Here is a 23,900-nt window from a genome sequence, read left to right as displayed (position 1 = left end):
AAAATAAGGCATAAATTGCTGATTCACTACATTAGAAAACTATCACAGAATTTATTTGAACAAATAATCATTCTTTTTAAATAATTTTGAATGTTATTCATTACAACAAAATGATTCATATAATCCCTTGAAATTTTTGCAATGGGTTTTTAGAGTGCAAAATTTTCATGTGCTTACTTATGAAATTATGAAATTTTTATATGCTTACTTATAAAATTTTAATTTATTTATACTTTTAGGGTCACTTGCAAATTATTTTTGACTGGCAGGGTGAATTTGATAAACTGAATATGAAGGCTCAACTTCTTTTGGAAACATATTCTGATTCTAGTATTTCTAATGCTTTTACTCAACTATCTGCAAAATATAGTTCACTGGTATCCTTGTCAAAAGAAGTTATGCATCAGCTAGAGCAACACTTTCAAGAGCATCAACAGCAACAGTGTATGTATGGTGAATGTGTGGAATTTGTTGATGTGAGTAGAGAACGTTTGAATGATTGTAGTCAACCATCTAATAACATAGATGAACTTAATGCCAAACTGAATAGTTTAAAAGCTTTATCAGCAAGTATGGAACAAGGGCAAAATAAAGTGAGATATACTCTAGAATTGACTGAAAAAGTTATTTTGAATACTGATTCAAAGGGCATTAGTTCCATCAAAGAAGATGCAGCAAACATGAAAGCTGACTTTGAGAAATTGCTAAAGGATATCGCAGAGGTACGTTCTACTCAATCAGCAAAACTTGCTGAAATTGGAGAGTTCAACAAAACATTAAAGCAATTTCAGATGTGGCTAGAAGAAGCTGAACATGACATTGAAAGAAGTGGCAAACAGGAATTGAATTCCTTGCTTGAAAAGAAATCTGTCCTTGAAAAGTATCGCACTATATTAAGAGATATGGAAGGCCATCAAGTGATTGCTGAAAAATTGGAAGCTGACCTCCAGCAACATCCATATGCTGAAAGTGAAACAAGGGAAACATTGAATAAATTTAATAGTTTATATACTGTTGTAACTAGCTGTGTTGCACAGTTAGAAGAAGAAATTGGAACTCTAGAACAATATAAATCAAATCAAATGGAAGTTGATATGTGGTTAAAGGAGACTAAATTAAAACTGCAGAAATGCAAAGAATATTCAGGAGGAAAAAAAATTATTGAAGACAGGTTAGATGATTTTAATAAGATAAAAGAAACAATCCCTTCTGGTAAAAACTCAGTGCATAAGGTCATTGAATTAGGAAATTCTGTAAGTAATAGTCTTGGACAACTAGGTAAAGAAAGAATCGATCAAGATATTCAACAAATGAATGGTGTTTTACAGTTCATTGAAAAGTTGATAAATGAAGTTGAAGAGAACCTTACACGGTGTCTTGACTTTTGGACACAGTTTGAAGAAAGTTACACAAAGGCAAAGGATTGGATAACAGACTTAGAGTTACGAGTTAAAGCTACAATGGAAACTGCACCTTCATCAGCAGAAGAACTTGCAAGACTTGACAAACTAAAGGTAAGTTTCATGGCTTGCTAGTTAAACATTCTTAAAAAATAATTTTGAACTATGTATGATATATATATATATGTAATATTTGTAAAAGAATAAGGGAAGTTTACCTCATTATGATAAGTAGAACACTTCCATATGATACTCTCCAGAAATTAAAATGAAAACAATTAAAAAATCGAAAATCTTACAATTGTTTTCGTTTTAATTTCTGGAGAGTATTATATGGAAGTGTTCTATGTATCATATTGAAGTAAACTTCTCTTATTCTTTTACAAATATTGATATCAACGTAGAACGTATTGAGCATTATAGCTCTGGTTCATACTATATATATATATAAATATTCTCATAAAATTTGCAATTACTGTGTTTTTTAAATGTTCTAAAAAAATAAATAAGACAATCTAAATTGAACTAATGGCTCCATTAGTGTGACCGTATTGCAGTGTTATGGAGTATGCAAGGCTGATAATTGTCTTTGACATTTTAAAGTCCTCTGTTATATGAGAGAAGGAAGTTATCTAACTTTAGCTTACTTAATAAATGAAAGAAGGAAGTTACCGAACCTTAGCTTGCTTAATAAATGAGAGAAGGAAGTAACCTAACCTTAGCTTACTTAATAACCTTTTGTAAAAGGTTATTAAGTAAGCTAAGTTAAGTAACATTTTATTAAGCTTTTATTTAATAAAATATTATTAAGTAAAAAGGTTTTTTAGTGAAAAACCTTGGGAGCGAAGTTGAAAAATATGTAATTAATGATATTGAAATTTCGCAAGATTATTTAATGAAAAAACTTTCGAGCCTACAGGCTAGTAAGGCTCCTGGAGTTGATGGAATATACCCTATAAACTTAAGGGAGGCGGCAAGTCAGTGCATTGAACCATTGAGGCTAATTATGCAAGCATCACTAGACTCTGGGGAGATTCCCTTGAATTGGAAAAGTGCCAATGTATCTCCCATACATAAGGGTGGCTCTAAGAGTGAAGCGGAAAATTATCGACCTCTCAGTCTGACTTCAGTGGTAGGGAAAATCATGGAGGCAATGATTAAGGGTGGAATTCAGGATCATTTTTATCGAACTGAAATTCTCAAGGATACGCAGCATGGTTTTGTAAAGGGAAAATCATGTTTAACAAATCTGGTTCGCTATTTTGAAAGGGTCACTCACGAGCTGGATTTAGGGAATAATTTCAACATTGTTTATTTAGATTTCAGCAAAGCTTTTGACTCAGTCCCACGTGAGTGGTTGCTTTATAAGCTGGAACAGGTTGGAATTACTGGGAAAATCCTTAGATGGATAGCAGGATAGCTTCAGGGCAGGAGGCAGAGGATTGTGATAAATGGCTATTCCTCAGATTGCGCTGATGTAAGAAGTGGGGTTCCCCAAGGATAAGTATTAGGACCACTATTGTTTTTAATTCTCATAAACGACATCGATGAAGGGATAGAGGGCGTGATGTCTAAATTTGCAGATGATGTTAAAATTGGTAGAGTAGTTAATGATCACTGTCAAGCTAAGCTTCTTCAGAGAGACCTAGATAGACTTCAGTAATGGTCAGAAAAATGGCAACTATGCTTTAATCCAACAAAGTGTAAGGTATTACACCTGGGACACAGTAATCCCAAAATAACTTATTCACTTGTTGGAGTTCAACTAAATCCAGTACTGGAGGAAAGGGACTTGGGTGTTACGATATGGTCAGGCATGAAATTTTCTGAGCATTGTAAACAGGTTGCAAGGAAGGCCCATGGTGTCCTATCGATGATCTATCGAACTTTTGCAAGTAGAGATAGGGATGTGATAATCCCATTATATAAGGCTTTTGTTAGACCACACTAGGAATACTGTGTTCAAGTATGGAGACCACACCTAAAGAAAGACATCGAGCTTCTTGAAAGGATGCAAAGACGGGTAACACGCCTGGTGAGATCGGCAAAAGGGCGTCCTTATGAAGAAAGACTTCGAATATGTGGGTTGCAGAGTTTGGAAACTAGACACCTTAGAGGAGATTTGATTGAGGTGTTTAAGGCTCTGAGAGGCATCAGTAAAATGAATGAGGATGAAATTTTCAAGATTATAAATGATGCTAGAACTAGGGGACATAAATTCAAGTTACGGGGGGGAAATGTTTAGATTGGACTGCAGGAAGTTTTATTTTAGCCAGCGAGTTATAAATTACTGGAATAAGTTGTCTACATGGGTGGTAGAGGCTGACAGTTTGGGGAAATTCAAAGGTCATCTGGATAGTACATTTTGGGTGAGGGAAGTGCATAGGATGATAGGTTTAATTTCCTTTTCTTTTATTAATTATTATTATTTATTTATTTATTATTATTTTTTTATCATTGTTTTATTTGGGTTTTCTTTTGGCTGATGCAGCATAAGCCATAGGCTTTCTTGCACCATGCGGCCATTACTAATACTAATAAACCAATTTTTGACAATATTAATGCTCGACAGTATCTGCAGACACTTTATTTCTATTGTCACACCAGATCATTAAAAGTTCAAAAATTATTTAAATGGGAATATGCACAACCATATTTTATTTTAACCAGAACGTCTTGATTTACTGTCACAATCCCTGCTTTGAGAAGCAGAATAAATACATTACATAAATACATTACATGGGAGTTTGAGGACGAGAGTTTCCTGGGCGGACGTGCCTTTCTGCCGCTCTTGGAACAGAGAAGTTTTTTCTGATTTATTTTCTGCTTTATTAGTTTAAATTGACATATTAACTTATTTCTAGAGTATCTTTATATTCCTATTTACGGTACTTAAAGTTAAAGTAACTTAGATAGAGATTTGTAGGTATTCCTTAGTATCGGAAAGGGTATCAAATCCACGTGTTTACCGTTCATAAACAGCCGCCATTGTTACGTGAAAATTAATCAGTAAAATCTATTAATCTTGTCGAACTTCATTGGCAATTAAATTGTACTTTTAACTATACATATAACCACTTAGGTTACGGAACATAAATAATTAGTAAAAATAAATAATTAATACATAACTTGATACGGAAGTTATATAAAGGAATTTCGTAGATAACACTCGTTACTGAAATGCGATACAGCATATCCGGAATTCGATAGCATTAGCTTTGTATAGTATAGTGCATAATATAATATTGTCAATTAATCAGTAGATCTATTAATCTTGTTAAACTTCATTGTCAATTAAATTGTACTTTTAACTATATATATATATAACGACTTAGAGTACAAACGTAACAAATAATTAATACATGCTTGATACGGAAGTTATATAAAGGGAACTCGTAGATAACACTCGATACTGAAAAATAAATATAGCGTTATAACTGTGTTAAGATACAAGTTTAAGGTTTTAATTTTGTTCTGAAATTGTAATTTTATTGACATTTAAATCGAAATCATGACTCTGACCAGAGCAGCAAAGCAAAAGGCTCAAGCTAATGGGAGTGCTGTGACTCAGGGGAGAACTGAGGGGGACAGTTGCCCTCTGAATCACAGCATTTTAAGATGCACTGTTTGCTTGATGTTTGCAGAGCAATCGGGTACGGGACATGATACTGTCATGGGGGAAGTCTTTGTGTGTGCACGATGCAAGGAGTGCAAGGAAATTAGGCGACAACTCGGCGTTGTTATGGGCCTATATGAGACCTTGAAGGACAGGGTGGATGCCCTCGAAGGAAATAAATTGAGGGGCCCATCAAGCTGTCAGCTGCCCACATCAACGCCAAAGCTTGCACTTGGTCATCTTGCAACACAGAGGCAGCCCCCAAGGCAGAATGCGCTGGTCCCACAGGAACTAGTAGTTGTTGGTGCCTCTATTGTCAGGGAAACGGGGAACATGCTTTGTAAAAAGGATAGGTGGAACAGGACCAGGGTATGTCTACCAGGGGCAAAGGTTGATGACGTTGTAGAGCAGATATCATCTTTTAAGGGCACAAAAGGTGATATAGTTGTACACGTTGGCACTAATGATATTAAGAGTAGGAGACCAGCGGAATTACTTAACAAGTACAGGTCACTGTTGAAAAAAAGCCGTGAAGTAGGGTTGAATTTGAAAGTGTCTGCAATTCTGTCCAGACACGATAGGAGGGAGTATATGATGAGAGCCTTATCGATCAATTCGGCCCTGGAAAGATTGTGCAAGGCTCAAGGGGTAGAATTTTTTTCAGCTTGGAATGTACTTGTTAACAGGAAAGATTGCTTCTACAGGGATGGGATACACTTGAATAGAAAGGGTGCAAGAATATTTGCTGATGCTATCGAGGCAGTGTTAGGTGGGTCGGAAAACTGCTAGCTTGGGGGGAGACAAAGACTAACGGATTAACAGTAGCCACTGGCAGAGGTGAAAGAGATTCTTGCACTGCTTCTATTAGAATGAGCAGAAGCCTGAAAAACAAGATGCAGGATATTTCAGAGACTGCTGGAAGTCATTGCGGTACAAGTAAACACATGGGTTGTGTTAGGGTAGCTAAGAATAGAAACAGGTGCATGTATACTGCATGTACACCAATGCTAGGAGTTTAGTAAATAAATTTGATGAATTTAAGGTATTGCTCAAAACATCAAAGGCAGATATTGTTGGGATATCAGAGACGTGGTGTCACACAGATATAAGGAATGCAGAACTGGAATTTGGGGAGTACAATGTGTATAGAAAGGATAGACAGGACAGGAGGGGAGGATGGGTTATGCTATTAGTTAAAAAACACATAAAATCCAAGGAAGTGAAGCCAGTCGACATTGATGGACAGGGCAGTGTCGAGTCAGTTTGGTGTGACATAAGCATAGGTAAATCAAAATTGAGAGTAGGAGTGTGCTATAGGCCTAATGACTCTGATGAGTATAATAAGATACTGTACAGGGAAATAGAATGGGCCAGTAAATCAGAGAGTCTTATAATGGGGGATTTTAATTTCCCAGATATTGACTGGAATTTGTGGGTTGGTCACTCACACAGTAGCAAGGCTTTTGTGGATTTATTGGATGATTGTTTTCTACACCAGCATGTTCGGGAGGCAACTAGAGGGAGTAATACTCTTGATCTGATTATCAGTAGTGATTCTTCATGCATTAGGAATCTGCAGATAAAGGAACCACTGAGTGGCAGTGATCACAGTGTGCTGAAGTGGGATTTACTCAAGGAGGTAACTACCATCAGAGGTAAAGGGAAGGGTTTTTGCTTTCGTAAAGGCGACTATGATGGTCTGAGACAGTATTTAAATTCTATACAGTGGGACCAACTAATGATGTTACCAACAGCAAATTCAAAATGGGAAGCATTCAAGGAACTAATCTTGGAAGCTACCAGGCTTTACATACCAACCAAGAAATATTGTTCAAGGTTCAGGCCTAAATGGTTGTCAGATGAACTAATGAGACATATGGCAGAGAAGAAAAATGCATGAGATACATACAAATTAATGGGTGACATGGAAGCCTATGATAGATATAAGTTGGTCTGTAACCAAGTCACAAAGGAGATTAGACAGGCAAAGGCAGATTATGAGAAATCCTTGGCAAAGGATGCAAAGAAAAACAGAAAAGAGTTCTTTACCTATTTAAACTCAAGAAGGAAAGGGATGAATCAGATTGGTCCACTGGATGTTGATGGTTCAACAGTTGAGGATCCAGCTCAGGTGGCTAACAATCTAAATGAGTATTTTGCATCTACATTCACACATGAGGAGTTATTCAGGAAGGGGAATGTCGTAGGTGAAGTAAACATTGGCAGTGAGCTAGATGATTTTCTAATAACTGAGAGGAAAGTGGAGGAGAAATTGTTGAGGATAAACATAAAAAAGGCACCTGGGGTGGATGGGATCTATCCAGTTATATTAAAGGAGGCAGCAAAGGAAGTAAGCAAACCCCTAGCCATAATTATGAGAGCTTCTTTGGACTCAGGGGAGGTACCCATGGACTGGAGATGTGCAAATGTAACCCCAATTCACAAAGGAGGATCAAAGGCTGACACAAGTAATTATAGACCTGTGAGTTTAACTTCTGTTCCAGGAAAATTAATGGAGGCACTAGTTAAAGAAGCACTGCAGGATCATTTAGACAAGACTTCAGCTATAGCTCGGACACAGCATGGTTTTGTTAAGGGCAGGTCTTGTCTGACCAATTTGATTGGATACTATGATGTAGTCACAGAAGAATTGGATGCAGGGAATAACTTTGATATTATATATTTGGATCTTAGAAAGGCTTTTGGTACTGTTGCTCATGGAAGACTGCTGCACAAATTGGAGAAGTGTGGCATTGGAGGCAAATTGCTGCTATGGATAAAGGGATAGTTGAGTGGCAGAAGACAGAGAGTGGTAATCAATGGACACTGCTCAACGTGGACTAATGTTATTAGTGGAGTTCCTCAGGATTCAGTGTTGGGTCCATTGTTGTTTTCTGTATTTATAAATGATATTGATGATGGTGTATCAGGCTTAATGTCCAAGTTTGCAGACGATACCAAGGTTGGCAGGGTTGTTAAGGACACTACTGATACTATGCTGCTGCACAGGATCTGGAAAGGTTGAGCAGATGGGCTGAGAGATGGCAAATGAAGTTTAACATTGACAAATGTAAAGTACTACATATGGGAAACAGTAACCCCAGATCAACGTATCAACTCTGTGGTACTACGCTGACAGTGGTAGAGAATGAAAAGGACCTGGGGATAATTGTGCAGGCAGATATGAAGTTCTCTGAGCAGTGCAGACGAGCTGCAAGAGTAGCTCATGGTGTCTTGTCAATGATATACAGGAATTTTTCTAGCAGGAATAAGGAGGTGATTATTCCCTTGTATAAGGCATTGGTCAGGCCACATCTTGAGTACTGTATACAGGTCTGGAGGCCTCATTTGAAGAAGGATGTAGAGCTGCTGGAACGAGTACAGAGAAGGGCAACAAGATTAGTGAATGGAACAAAGGGTTGCTCTTACGAAGAAAGGCTTAAGTTTTGCAAATTACAGAGCCTGGAGACTAGGCATCGGCGAGGTGATCTGATAGAGGTGTATAAGGCTTTGAATGGCTTGAGCATGCTCAATGCCGATGGGATTCTTCCTCTTGCTCAGAATAATCACCTGAGAGGGCATAAATTCAAATTGAGGAAGGACGGATGTCAGATAGATGTGCGGAAATTTGCCTTTAGCCAGCGGGCAGTTGGTTTGTGGAATAGACTCCCATCGCTTGTTGTTGAAGTTGATAGCCTAAACAAATTTAAGGCTCAGCTGGACAGGTATTTCGAACGAACGGAGGGGTGAAATGGGGGTAGTGGTTGTTTTTTTTTGTTTTTTTTTGTTTTTTTTGGCTGATGTTGAATAAGCTTGCTTTCTTGCATCATATGCCTCTACTAATGCTAATGCTAATGCTAATAATATATTAGCTTATTTTTGGTCTCCTAATATTTCTATTTGCTTTTAATAATCATTGGTGAAGGTAAAGAAAGCCTGAATTTATTAAATATAACTGGAGTTATTACACAAAAGGCAAAACTGCTGCATCTGCCAAACAATTTAAGGCAGCAGGAGAACTCAATGATATTGGATTAAATACACATCCATTCCTGTGAGCAGGCCAAATATATTTATTTTTATATATCATTCCAAAATTCAGAAAAAACCGTTCACTGATGCCATGGTGTAGAATAGTGGACAAGTTCAAAGGTTGTGTATTACTGTAAAGCAAAGTTTTTGATTAATCATCAGATTAGTTTGGATTCTTCAATCAATTCTTCAAACCAATAGTAAGGGTTGTGAGGTTATATTTCAATGCAGGCACTGAAATAATTTGGAACTTTAGTGTGCTGAATACACACACGAAAACTGAACGTAGAAATGCATGTAATTTTCAAATTACTTCAAAGCCTGCACTGAAATATAAATCCCAAACCTTTCCTATTTTGCTGTGTAGGTAGCCCAGTATTAGGGATTAAAGTAAACATAATTTCTGTTATGTGTTTAATTTGATATATTATTATTCACTAGTCAGCACAAATTTGCTAACAGAGGGCAGCCGTTGTCTGATGAGAGATCAATGATGGTGCCTTGAGTTTAAATAAACACACTATAACTTCGATTATCTGAGGTGGATGGGACTTGAGGCTATATTATTATTATTATTATTATTATTATTATTATTATTAATATCCATATGATGCAAGGAAGCCTGAGGCTTATGCTGCACCAGGAAAAAAAAAAAAAAAAAAAAAGAAGTTCCCGAGTAACGCTGAGAGAGAGAGAGAGAGAGAGAGAGTGTCAAAAGTAGAAGGGAATCACCAAGAAAGAGAAGAATGATGATATCCAGCTCAGGACCCTGGGTGTGCCAAGCCCATACTATATAGGTAATGCAAAACTTTTGCCTTTTTAATAGGGGTTTGAGATTCACTTATTGCTTAACAATATTTACTATTATGTAACTGCAATAAAAATATGTAAGTACAGAATAATTTTAAAAAATAATTTTTAAAATTACTCTGTATTTTTAATTTTTCATTAAAAATACAGTAAAACTAGAGCTGTGTCTATAAAATGTACAATAAACAGTGGGCCGTAGGCACTAAACTTACATTTACTCCTTCTTAGGGCATTTAATAAAACTGCTTAAAAATAAATGGCTAACATGCTGTTTGATACTTTTTTTTTTTTTTTTTTTATTTAAATTAATCATAAAGTACTCCGGTTGTTAGACATCCCAAAAAACGTTTCACAGAATCTTAAGAAGGTTATCTCATATTACAAGTTTAGCATTAGCATTAGCATTAGCATTAGTAGAGGCATTTGATGCAAGAAAGCAAGCTTATGCAGCATCAGCCAAAAAAAAAAAAAAAAAAGTAACATAAATAAATAAAAATAACCATTTCCACTTCACCCCTCTGTTCGTTCGAAATACCTGTCCAGCTGAGCCTTAAACTTATTTAGGCTATCAACTTCCACGACAAGGGATGGAAGTCTGTTCCACCCACCAACCACCCGCTGGCTAAAGGCAAATTTCCGCACATCTATCCTACATCTGTCTTTCCTCAATTTGAATTTATGCCCTCTCAGGTGATTTTTCTGAGCTAGAGGAAGAATCCCATCAGCATTGAGCATGCTCAAACCATTCAAGGCTTTGTACACCTCTATCAGATCACTCCGCTGGTGCCTAGTTTCCAGACACTGTAATTTGCAAAACTTAAGCCTTTCTTCGTAAGAGAACCCCTTTGTCCCATTCACCAATCTAGTTGCCCTTCTCTGTACTCGTTCCAGCAGCTCTACATCCTTCCTGAAATGAGGCCTCCAGGCCTGTATACAGTACTCTAGGTGTGGCCTGACCACTGCCTTATACAAGGGAATAATCACCTCCTTATCCCTGCTAGAAAAATTCCTATATATCATTGACAATACACCATGAGCTACGATATAAATAAATTTTCTGTTTATACTCCGGGACGACCAAACGGTCAGAGGAGTTTACAAGATACACAGAATACAAGAAACAGCACCGTATTCAGCAGTCACGGGCTTGAACCCCGGTCACTCAAGGCACGTGTACTTATGCATCCGCGCGCCTGACCACTAGGCTACGGCGGAGACTCGAAGTTTGAGCATAACTGTAATTAACTGCATCATGTGAATGTCAGAATCAGCGAGAACTTTTTTATAATGTTTCCATGTGTTGGTTCAACCTTTTAAAAATAAACATGTTATTCTTATCTTATTTCTGAATACCAGTAATAAGATAAGAATAATTTTTTTAATCATTAACATTCTTTATTATTAGTTGTTTATTTATATATAATTTAATTTTTTTTGGATTTGGCTTGCCTGATCAATTAACAGAAACCACAGTTAATAAAAGCTCAGATAATCAAGGTACTATTGTAGCCAATTTGCCATATGTTGTTGATGACATTTATATTAAAACAAAATTAATAATTTAGATTGAATTGCAGATAACAGTGACACCTCTAATGTAAGCATAAGCCAAAGTCTCAGAGCCAAAAGTTAGTGCTGAAGAAGACAAAAGTTTTCCTTATACAGAAACTGAAAGTAAAAATGTATAACATTTTCAAATTATTTAAACCCTATTTTAAAACAAGTTTGACTACCACTAAAATTAAAAGCACCATCCCTTTAGACAGATGTGCTTCCAGTTTAATCCAAACCAAATTTACAGTAGCTGGGTGAAGATCCTAAACTAATTTGATGGAGGAATTTTTATTTTAATCCACCACCTTAAAACACCTACCTTAAAGCTACCACTCAGGTTGTAAGCTCCATCCATTACAGTCTCTTTTGTTTACAGCCTGCTACAGAAAATGTAATGGTGGGAATTTTTATTCTGATCTATCTTCTTGAGACAAGATAGCTGCCACTCAGATTTTAAGCAAAACCCTTCCATCTAAAACCTTTGTTTATAGTCTGCTGCTCCAAACAAAATTTACAGTAAGTGTGGAGAATGGATTTACCGGGATATTATAACCGAGGTAACTTTACTTTAAGGTATCATTCACAAACAAAACTGAAATATTTTTATTTAAGTTGCCTCAATATGTTGGCACTGAGTCAAAAGCTTTGCTGAAATCTAAATAAACAATGTTGAAATTATTCCCTAAATCCAGCTCGTGAGTGACCCTTTCAAATGTTCAACCCACTAAATGTTCAACAGTATAAATGGATTAAATGAAAGAATAGTAAATCAATTATACAAAACATAAAATGATTAGGCTAAGGTAAAGAAAGCCTGCTCGAGAAGCATGCAAAAGTTTGATGAAATTTACCGGTAAAAGTACTTTGCCATAACGACATTTTGTATTGTTGCTCGCTCGGTACACAGACAGTGGGTGTTATCGGTCAGGAGTAGAAATTGAATCCCATGGGAGATTGAAACCTATAAAGAATTTAATAACATTAACGAAGATTAGCATAATGTGCATACAAAATGCCACGGCACATTTCATGTAAGTGCTAAAAACAACCAGTAGTTTCAACTGACATAAATAGTTCTATATTGTGACTCTGATACTTCCTAAGTTTTCACTGTAGGAAGAGCCACTTGTGTAGAAGTCATTTTCTTTGTATCATAGAAATTCTGTACATTCTAATAGCAGAGTGCCAAACTCTGCCATTCGAATGTGCATCATGAGTTATAGGTCCATAAATCGTTTTTATTATAAGCTGCTGTTCTAAAATGACTAATATTTTATGTAGTAGTTAGTTCTTCACTAACTTGTGCTAATGTTTTATTTATAATGCACAATTTTAAATAAAATGGGTTAATTCTTGGTAATACAGAACTACCTAAAGATTGTTGTTGAAGAATTATTCTTATAGTTATTTGATAATTATTTGGGATATTAGTCTATATAACCACAAATTGTTTACTAAATCTAATTTGTAATATTATTATAAATTTTAGTGGATTATAAAATTATTTAACAAATTTCTGTTATGTTTTTTCTTCTTCTCAAGTCTCTTCTAGATGAAGCAACAGAGCATAAATCAGATATTGAAGATGTAAATGAACTTTGTGAATCACTTCTTGAAATTAGTGCCCATACACCAGCTAGAGATCAAGCTGTTAATCTGTCAGGACTCTATTCGTCTCTGGTGACAACTCTGATGGTACGTAAATGTTAACTAAAAGTAAAAATGTATAATTTGATCCTTCACATTAATTGGTAATGGAACTGAATAAATCTGATATTAAATCTGATATTGAAGAGTCTGACACAAATTATGATCTCACTTTATTAAAATTCTTCTTTTATGAATATATTCTGCTATCATACGTTAAGAGTTTTAGCCTCAGGCTACGAGAGATTTAGACAACATACAAATGCATCATATTAGTATGCAGCTAAACTCTGAATTAGCAAAAATATGCAAAGGCAGCATCATTTAAGTTATATCTCATATTGTGAATACCTTCACAATGAGTTGCCATGATGTTGTGGAGTTATACTTCATAACTGTTTTGTTATCATTGCATCAATAGGGTACCTACCCACCCACCGAAGAAGGGCCAAATAGTCCTGAAACAGTGCCATCTGGGTGGTGGTATCCGCTGAGAATAAGTAACAACAGTCTTCTCCTTTGGTGAAGTGTTACTTATTCGAAGTAGTGCAATATCATGGCAACTCGTTGTGTATTCACAGTATGAGATATAACTTAAACGATGCTGCCTTTGCATATGTTTGCTAATTCTGAGTTTAGCTGCATACTAATATGACGCATTTGCACTAACTTGTATTCTGCTATCATTTAAAAGGGCTTAGAATTGTGACTGAAGAGAACCTTTAAATTTTTTAAAAGGCTTTAAAAAAAGCCTGCCTATAAATTCCTTCCATTGGCAAGATTCTGGTCATTTACTTCATAATTTCACAAATCAATTATTTGGTGGTAGATGACTCTCATCAACCAGTGCAATACCACCACTTTGCTTATTAAAGTCTTGAAGTGGTGATACCATGTTTAGTTTCTAGAGCAAAGTTTCCAGCTCCCCCCCCCCCCCATACTTCTCCTTCAACCCATGCACGGTACTAAGTACCATAGGTTTTGATACCTATCGTGTTTGGGGTTTTCATTTAGGGACACATGGACTATTAAAATAAAACAAAATAACGAAAAATTAGTTTTTATTAATTGTACATTTTTATTGCAAACTTTGTAAGTAAAACTTAGTATTTTACATTTAATTAGATATAAACAACAAGGTGCAATATGACCTAAGTAGCCTTTGCACCAGAAAAATCCAAGCACAACAACAACAACATATAAACAACACCTTTATTTAAATATGTATGAAATTTAAATCATTTAAATATGATTGTATGAAAATTATGAAATTTATTAAATTTATAATTATAAATGTATTAAATTTTATGAAATGATTTTCTTACTTCAATGAAAATTATACATAAATATACCCATTTCATTTAAGGGGGTATAAAAATTCGTGAAATACTGGGTTTTTTGATTGAGAATATTAAAGCAGTAAATATTAAAAGATTTCACATTATGCAGGAACTAAAATTAATAAGGTATACTTTGTTAGTCACAATACAACTTATCTGTTTTGAAAAAGCCATATTATGTTGCAAATATTAAGTAATGTTAGATGTTCTGTCTCCTTAATAGAAACTTATCTCAGAGAAGGGTAAACTTTAAAAATTAATTCTAATTTCCCCTCCTCCAGATTAACATGCTGTATGGACTAGTCTTTAGAAAATATATTAAATTTCCCAGTTTTACAGAATTGTGTAAGTAGTTATACAATAATGTAAAATTTATTAAGAGTTAGATTTAGCTAGCTCTCATGCATAGCCAATTCCAGGATAGGCTGAATGTTAATGTTGTTTGAATTTCATGCAAGTCATGTAAATCAAGGTAATGACATTCAAGTACAGTATAAATTTTTAATTTCAAAAAAGCAAGTTACACAAATAGAAATATGCTATTTATGAATATTCTCAATATTTATAAATATTTATTGTGCATTAAGAATTTGCAGATAAAGAAACCACTAGGTGGCAATAATCACAGTATACTGATGTGGGATTTACTTAAAGATATAATTACCATCGGGGGTAAAGGGAAGAGTTTTTGCTTTAGTAAAGTGACTACAGTGGTCTCAGACAGTTTTTAAATTGTATTCAATGGGACCAAATTATGATGTTACCAGCAGCAAATTCTAAATGAGAAGCATTCAAGGAAGTAATTATCAGGTGACACAGAAACCTATGATAGATATAAGTTAGTCTGTAATCAAGTCACAAAGGAAGTTAGGCAAGGGAAGACAGATTACAAGAAATCTTTGGCAAAGGATGCTAAAAAAAAAAACAGCAAGTTTTTCTTAGCATCAAGGACATCTTTAGTTACATAAACTCTAGAAGGAAAGGGATGAATCAGATTGGTCCACTTGACATCAGTGGTTAGACTGTTGATGATCCTGCTCAGATAGCGGACAATCTGAATGAGTATTTTGCATCTACATTCACACATGAGGAGTTATTAAGGGAGGAAAATGCCAGAAGTTTATCTTCCCAGGCATTACATCTACAACTACAAGCTTTCCCTTCTAACAGCTAATTGTTATATACATATAGTTCACCATAAATGACTACCATGGCACGCACACAGAGTTTTATATTTCTATATTTTAGATTAATGGTAATAACTGATGAAGTTCGCCTTCGAGTCACAAAGCTATGTGTTACTATCCTGTATTATTTTTACTTGTGTTTTTGTTCGTGTGAACATCAACGTATTTTTAGCTTCAACCTGTCATTTTCTTTCTGTTTTTGCTCTGTGGGACAATAATTTATTAATGTTATTTACTGTACTTCTAGCATTGGTGTACATGCACCTGTTCTTACTCTTAGTTACCCTAACGAGCCCATGAATTTACTTGTTCCATGATGACTCCCAGCAGCCCTTGAAATCCCCAGTACCCCACTTTGCAAGCTGCTGCTCATTCCAATAGAAGCAGTGCAAGAATCACTTTCACCTATGCCTGCGGCTATGGTTAATATATTAGTCTGTGATTCTCCCCAAGCTAGCAGTTTTCCGACCCACCTAACACTGCCTCGATAGCATCAGCAAATATTCTTGCACCCTTTCTATATAACTGTATCCCATCTCGGTAGAAACAGTCTCTCCTGTTAACAAGCACAGACCACGCTGAGAAAAATTATACCCCACGAGCCTTGCATGATCTCTCCAGGGCCGAATTGATTGACAAGGTTCTCCTCATATACTCCTTCCTATCATGTCTCAGCAGACTTGCAGACACTTTCAAATTTACTGTAACTCATGACTTTTTACATTGACCTGTACTTGTTAAGTAAGTCTGCAGATCTTCTACTCTTAATGTTATTAGTGCCAATGTGTACAACATTATCACCTTTTGTGCCCTTGAGAATTTAAGGGCCCAAAGGGTGATAAAGGACACAAAGATAAGAATACATTTAAGCATTCTTAGGAAATTTATGCTAGTATAATATAAAATGTATTAATTTCTAGTGCAAGTAATAGAGAATTAATCAAGGGAGAATAAATATTTGATAATTTTAAAGATTTTCATCATAAATACAGTGGCGGACAAAAAAACTGCATCACCTTAAAAAAAAAGTAACATTTGTAGTGAAACGTATAAGATAATGTTTGATTATTGTTTGATTACATTTTGTTTGTCACAAAGCAAAGGTATTGTGTCAGATAACGCTTCTATTGCATCGGACAGTAATTGCAAGGTATTGCATCAGCTGCTTCTATAAATACGGCATTGGAAGGGTGTACACGCTCATTAGTATTCTGTTTTGTGGAGGTATAAGCATGGCTCCCTATGTTCAGTTGACACCAAGGAAAAAAAGTGTAGCTGTTGCTCTGTTCCAGGAAGGGTTTTATATCGCTGATAAAATAGAATTGCAAAATAGGTTGCCAGCAGTCAACGGTATCCCGGGTTCTTGAACTTAAAGCGTGAAACTGGTGATGTGAAGAGAAGACCTAGATCAAGCCGTAAGAGAGTGACTATGCCTTTTGAAGATTGATATTTGAAATGGCTGTGTCTTCTTAATCACCATGCTAGTGCTCCTGATCTAAAACTGGACTTGAGATGGCCTCTGGTGTTGAAACAAGTGCATGAAATATCCAAAGACAGCTTTCTTAATGTGGTCTGCATGGAAATATAGGCCCTTGAAGGAGCCTCTGTTGACCCAACAAATGCGGAAGAAGCAACTTGCTTGGGCTAAAACACGTTTCATGGACAAAAGAGCAATGGGACACCATCATCTTTTCTGACGAATTGAAATTCAACTTGCATGGCTCAGATGGAAAGCGATATGTCAGAAGAAGAAAATCAGAGGCATACCACCCTGACTGCATGACACCAGCTGTAAAGTTCCCCATCAGTCAGATGGTCTGGGGATGCATAACAACAATGGGGTGGGACAAATTAAGTTTATTAACGGAGTGGTGAATACAGAAACCTACACTGCTATCTTGGAGGAGTGCCTGAAACTTGTTATTAGGGATCACCACACAGACGTCCAAAACTGCATTTTTCAACGGGACTCAGCACCTTGCCACACGGAAAAATTGGTAAGTTTTATGCTATTTAGATAGATTTAATGATGAATTTGTCTTCTTGTCTCACATGGCTTAAAATATACTTACATCAATGTTTTCCCTCATTTATTTCCCTTAAGGTGCACTCTTACTTCAGAAATGCTGTCATTACAGTGTTGGACTTCTGGTACATAATGTGTCTAAAATTGCTCAGAAGAAGCCAACAAGTAAGATTCAGCTACAGGAGAGCATTGTAAGGGTGTGGTACCATGAAATTGGGCAACCGTATATCCAAAATTTGATTAACTCTATGCTAGATCCTTGTAGCTCTTTAATTGCAGCTTGAGAAGGAACAACAAAATATTCAGGACTTATTTTGCTGATTTAAAGTACATAATGCTAACTTGTCATTATGTTAACTTGTCATTTCAGTTTGTTCACATAAATGCAATAAAATGTGTGTTTGGTTGTCATTAGTGCCATTTGCATGATTTCTCATATTTCCATTAATTACATATATTACCCTTTGGGAAGATATTTATGGCAATTACATATATCATGTGGTGTCTTTTTATTGGATTTCATTCACAGTGATATATATATCCCATCTAAAAAATGCATTTCGAACATTTCTGCAACCCACAATGCAGCGCAAAACACATTATTTGCAATATTCACAAGTGATGCAATTTTTTTGCCTGCCACTGTATATTATAACTAATGTAATTAAGTGTTCTGGCAAAATTTCTTAAATGAAATGAATTTCTATGATGTAAAAGTCATATCATTGCTTGTATAGCAGTTGTACTAGACCACTGGTAAAAATCCATTATACAGTGGATTGTAATTTTAGAAAGCTGTATTTAAAATGAATTTCTGCTTACATAAACATTCTAAGCTGTATGTTTTTATATAAATTGTTAACTTTATTTATACTATTTAGTGCACTGCTATTATGATTTGGGTGAATTTAAAATGTTTATTTTATTCTTGGAATATAGATATTATGCTGTAATGGAAGGGAAAACTATTTTCATTGCTCCTTTTTGAATAAATAGACAAGATTAATATACATATATACAGTATTAACCAGACAATCTCTCAAAACAAATTTTTTAAACTGTTGTATGGTTAGAGACTTATTCTCTGGATATAGAGAACTTTTGGTAAAAAGCTTTCTTAATTCCTGTTATATTTTCTGAAACTTAAAACTATATTTTGGTGTTTTGTGAAAGATCAATTGGTGCATTGAAAAGTGTAAATTCCAGTTTTTACTCTTAATCCCATTAGGTTCTCCATGAAAAACTGGGTGGAAGTCCTCCCCACCCAATATTTCATGAAGAACCTCAAATTGCAGTTATTCCATTAAATCCTATTTTTACAAGGAATACATATGAATTTCCATATAGTTATATAACTATGAGCTGGAAAGCATGCATCCTCTTTTCTTTGTATAGTTACAAAATACAATTTTTTCATTATTCAGAAAACTAAGGAGCAGCATCCTCTCAAGAATTCACACATCATCACATAACAATGAACCATTATGAACTATAATAAATTCTAAAACATGTAATGGCAATGAAAATTTTCAGTGTAATCAAAAATAAATGTTTGCACACTAAAAATTTTAAGTAGATTACTTAAAATCTTTAGTGCACTCAACATAATGAAGACTGAATTTTTTTGCCAAATTCATTACTATTTTTATTGAAAAGTACTTTTACATTCAAGTAATTATTTTCAAAATTATTGGTAACTTATAACTGTGTAACTGTTGTAAGGTTTTGTGAATTTATTTCCTATTTTTAGTAATGAGGTGTCCATTTGTTATTTAATAATTTAATCATGTTCCTTCAGAAGATAGTAAAAAATGTAGTACTCTTTCACCATGATATTCTGAAGAGTTTCTTTCACCATTTAAAAATAAACTGCTCTTTTTGCACCTGCAGATGTAATTTCCAAGATGAGGGTGACTGTGAGCTATCTAAATTTCATTATAACATTACAACATTATATCTGTACTGACAAAATATATCAGTATTTTGATTGCTTTGCTGATATTCATTGATTTAATGTAGATTTTTTTTAGTAATTTGTACATTATAATATAAATCTTAATTAGAAAATAAATATTTTCTGATATACATTTCAGGATGCCATATCAAAATTAGAAAAAGTTTTGAATAATCAAAGTGAATTTACTAAAACCAAAGATAACTTTTTGCAATGGCTACAGCAAAACAGGAATGTAGTTGAAAGTAATAAAGAGCTGAAAGGTGATCAGGCAGTTTTAGAAGATAAGCTACAGTGCTTAAAGGTGAGTTTTAAATTGTAATTTTCTTGTATGAATCAAGTTAATGAGAGCTTCAGATTAGTAATATTAAACTAGGAAATCAGATTCATTTCATTATTCATGGTAAAAGTTACAGCTTAGAATGACATTCTAAGCTGTATGATTTTATATAAATTGTTAACTTTATTTATACCACTTAGTAGGCTGCTCTGATATAATTTATTTATACCAGTTAGTAGTCTACTTTCATATAACTGGTATAAATAATGCAACATTGAATAACTTCAACAGGATAGCACATCTTGATTGTAAAGTACTTTTAGAACATTTTGGATTTTATTTCTCTCAACAACAAACAATAAAGCTAATCAAATAAAGTGGTATTTACCCTGTTTGTATGCAAATTGTGCTTACTGCCTAAATCAAAATGTGACATGGCCTCTAAGAAAATCATACATAATGTAAAGTGAAAATAAAGAGTAAAAAAAATTAAATTTTGAATCATCCTTTCTTGTAAAGATAGCCAGAATGCATTAAAGAAAGTAAATGCAGTTGTGAAAAGGCAGCATAACTCTCTATCTGCCTGTATACTGAGCATCTTTTGAAGCGAGTTCACATTTTGAAGTGTAATAGAGGATTTTATTCAGAATCATCCAAAAGATTTTATTTTTAGTAAAGATTTAATAACTTTTAAAGAACTCTTTCTGTATATATATTTTACTTGTAGTATTGGAAATAATAGATAAATGAGCTTGCATATGCTCAATTTTTCCTATGTTCTATTAATAATTTGGAAAAAAAAAAACAAGGAGTTACTTTTTATTCAGTGCTTAGGATTTCTTCTTTCCCAAATCTCCTTATTCGAATAAATTACGAAATGATACTTAAAACAAATTTACATAATTTAAAATAGTTTAAAACTCATAATGTATTCCTCACTATTGACACACGTATAGTCCAACACCCCAGGATCACAGCGGAGAACCCCACCCCAACCCCAGAAATAGTAAACCTCCCATGCAACCTTGAGTGAAGGAAGACATTTTGTCATAAACGCAAAATTACAGTACAAATAAAATGCTATTAAAATAAGATGGAAGCATCATAAAATCATGCAATTAAAAATTCCTCACTGGAATATTAATAAATTACTATTTATATGATTCCCAACATACCCCTGTTTCAGTAGTTTCATTCTACCCTCTGAACATGACAGTAGTCGAAAAGTCTTAGTCCGCTTAAGGGTAGAATCTTTTAGTTATTTTGTCTCATAGTATTTTAATAGTAATTTATTGATATTCCAGTGAGGAATTTTTAATTGCATGGTTTTATGGTACTTTCATCTTATTTTAATAGCATTTTATTTGTATTGTAATTTTGCGTTTATGACAAAATGTCTTCCTTCACTAAAGGTTGCATGGGGGTTTAATATTTCCATGGTTGGGGTGGGGTTCTCCGCTGTGATCCTGGGGTGTTGGACTGTCCATGTATCAATAGTGAGGAATACATTATGAGTTTTAAACTATTTTAAATTATGTAAATTTGTTTTAAGTATTATTTCATAATACTTAAATAAAAGGTAACTCCTTGTTTTTTTTTCCAAAATATTGGAAATAATGAATAAAAGTTAGCTGCCATTTCAATAATGATTAAATGGATCAGTTATTTCACAAATGTAATATTTCAAAACTTGTAACAAAAATTAATTGATATAAACAGTGTGAATTTAGGCCTGGTGACAGTGTTTGAGTGTTTAATATTAGTATTAGTCATATGGTACAAGGAAGCTCGAGGCTTTCACTGCACCAGAAAATAAATAATTAAATTAAATTAAATAATAACAAAAAAAAAAAAAAAAAAAACTGCCTGTTTGACTCCCTCCTATCCAACTTACCTTTCAAGCTTGCCAAGTTGTTAGTCTCAATGACTCTTGGAGGCAACTTATTGCAGTAATCTATGACTAAAAGAAAACTTTCTGCAATTCAGTTTAAATCCCTTTCCCAGTAATTTGAATTTATGTTCTCTAGTTCTAGAATCAATTATAACACTGAAAATGCGGGTGGTTGGTAGGTGGAACAGACTTCCATCCCTTGTCGTGGAAGTTGATAGCCTAAATAAGTAAGTTTAAGGCTCAGCTGGACAGGTATTTCGAACGAACAGAGGGGTGAAGTGGAAGTGGTTATTTTTTATTTATTTATTTTACTTTATTTTTTTTTTTTTGGCTGATGCTGCATAAGCTTGCTTTCTTGCATCAAATGCCTCTACTAATGCTAATGCTAATTTCACCCGTCATTCATTTTACTTTCTCCCTTAAGAGCTTTGTACACCTTAATCAGGTCTTCTCTAAAGTGCCTGATTGCCTAAGATTGCAGCCCACTTATTCAAAGAATTTCCTTTCTGGTTCCTTTGCTGATCCCACCACGCATGTCATCTGTCTTTGGACCTTTTCAAAAAGCTTGATGTCTTTCTCTAGGTGCAGTCTCCATGTTTGAACACAATATTCCAATCATGGTTTTAGAATTGCTTATGGAATTATGACATCTTTATCCCTGCAAACAAATGTTCGAAAAATCATCAATAGGATACTATGGGTCTTCCTTTCTTCCTGCCTGCACTGTTTGGAAAACTTCATGTTAGACCACATCATAACCCACCAATTTTTTTCTTCCTGTAATGTTTTTATTTCAACTTCACCAAGTGTATAAATTATTTTAGGGTTATTATTTCCCAGGTGTGAGACCTTAAATTTTGCTGCAAAAACATATCTGCCACTTTTCTGGCCATCTTTGAGGCCAATCCAAGTCACTCTACTTAGCGCTGATCATTAACCACTCTTTTGATCTTCACATCATCTGCAAATTTTGAATCCCATCAGTAATGTCATTTATGAAAATCAGAAGTGACAATGATCCCAAAACTGATCCTTTGGGAGAGGGGCCCCACTTTTAATGTAAGAACAGTCTGATGAGTAACCATTAATCACAACCTTCTGCTTCCTACCCTGAAATCTATCTTATGATCTTATCCATAACCCCAACATGTTCCAGCTTATACAGTATCCTCTTATGAGGAAATAAATCAAATGCTTTGCTAAGATCCAAATAAACAATGCTGAAATTATTTCTACATCCAGCCCATGAGCTGTGTTAAACTAGCTGTGTTAAACTAGCCAACCAGGTTAGTTTAACCTTTTTTTCCCGTAAACAAAACCATGAATATCTTCAGAATTTCATTTCTATTTAAATGTCCCTGTGTTGCATTCTTTATCATTGCTTCTATGATTTTTCCCTATTACTGATGAAGTCAGACTGACCAATCCGGTTACCCACTTTACTCACTCTTAGATGGTGATACATTGGTACTTTTTGCAATCTAAAGGAATCTTCTCAAATCCACTGATATCCTTATAATTAACCTTCAAGTGCTAATTTTCCTGGATTGAGCTTTACTTAATGCAAATTTAGTTTAATCTTTTTGGCTCAAACTTCTGATAGATTTCAGATGACCCCACAGGGTCATCTGAAATTCCTGGCATGTTTCTTATTGTCTCACAACCTGCCACAATTTGATTGTGGAGAGTTTCCACATCAGCTACCAGAGTCGAATACACCAATGACTTTAAATGGCCCCACAAGAAGAAATCTAGTGGGTTTAAATCAGGTGAGTGTGGAGGCCAGGCAGTTGGTCCACCTCTACCAATCCATTGACCAGGAAACCTTCGATTCAGGTAACTGTAGGCTAGGTGGCTGAAATGTGCGGGAGCACCATCGTGCATGAAGTGTGCTTGTTGACGAATGATCAGTGGCGTGTCGTCCAAGAAATCAGGCATGCTGTTTTTCAGAAAGTTTCTGTACGCCTGCCCTGTGAGTTTGTTTGGAAGTACATGGGGCCCAAATAACTTATCACCAAAAACACCCACCCAGATGTTGAGGCTGAACCGCTGTTGGTGATGTGATGGAAGAATTGCATGTGGGTTTCCCTCAGCCCATACATGCTGATTGGGAAAGTTTTGGATTCCGTCTCATGTGAACCGTGCTTCATCTCTGAATATCAC

The 23,900-nt window shown here is 35.0% G+C and overlaps 1 protein-coding gene across 3 annotated transcripts in view; it reads left to right on the top strand.

Moving 5' to 3' along the window:
• The window catches only part of LOC150084856 (muscle-specific protein 300 kDa-like), a 1,257,473-nt gene that overhangs the window by 377,956 nt on the left and 855,617 nt on the right, over positions 1-23,900 (top strand). For all 3 annotated transcript variants that reach the window (XM_090376651.1, XM_090376652.1, XM_090376650.1), the window contains 3 exons: positions 240-1,514; positions 12,955-13,107; positions 19,706-19,870. In XM_090376651.1, coding sequence (XP_090232777.1) covers positions 240-1,514; positions 12,955-13,107; positions 19,706-19,870 — 1,593 coding nt within the window. The remainder of the gene's footprint in view (positions 1-239; positions 1,515-12,954; positions 13,108-19,705; positions 19,871-23,900) is intronic.

The sequence above is a fragment of the Mastigoproctus giganteus genome, chromosome 6 (assembly GCF_048544385.1).
Source record: "Mastigoproctus giganteus isolate SK-2022 chromosome 6, ASM4854438v1, whole genome shotgun sequence".
NCBI classification, from domain to species: domain Eukaryota; kingdom Metazoa; phylum Arthropoda; class Arachnida; order Uropygi; family Thelyphonidae; genus Mastigoproctus; species Mastigoproctus giganteus.
Note: the sequence above shows the minus strand (reverse complement) of the source record. Positions and strands in the feature narration are given on the sequence as shown.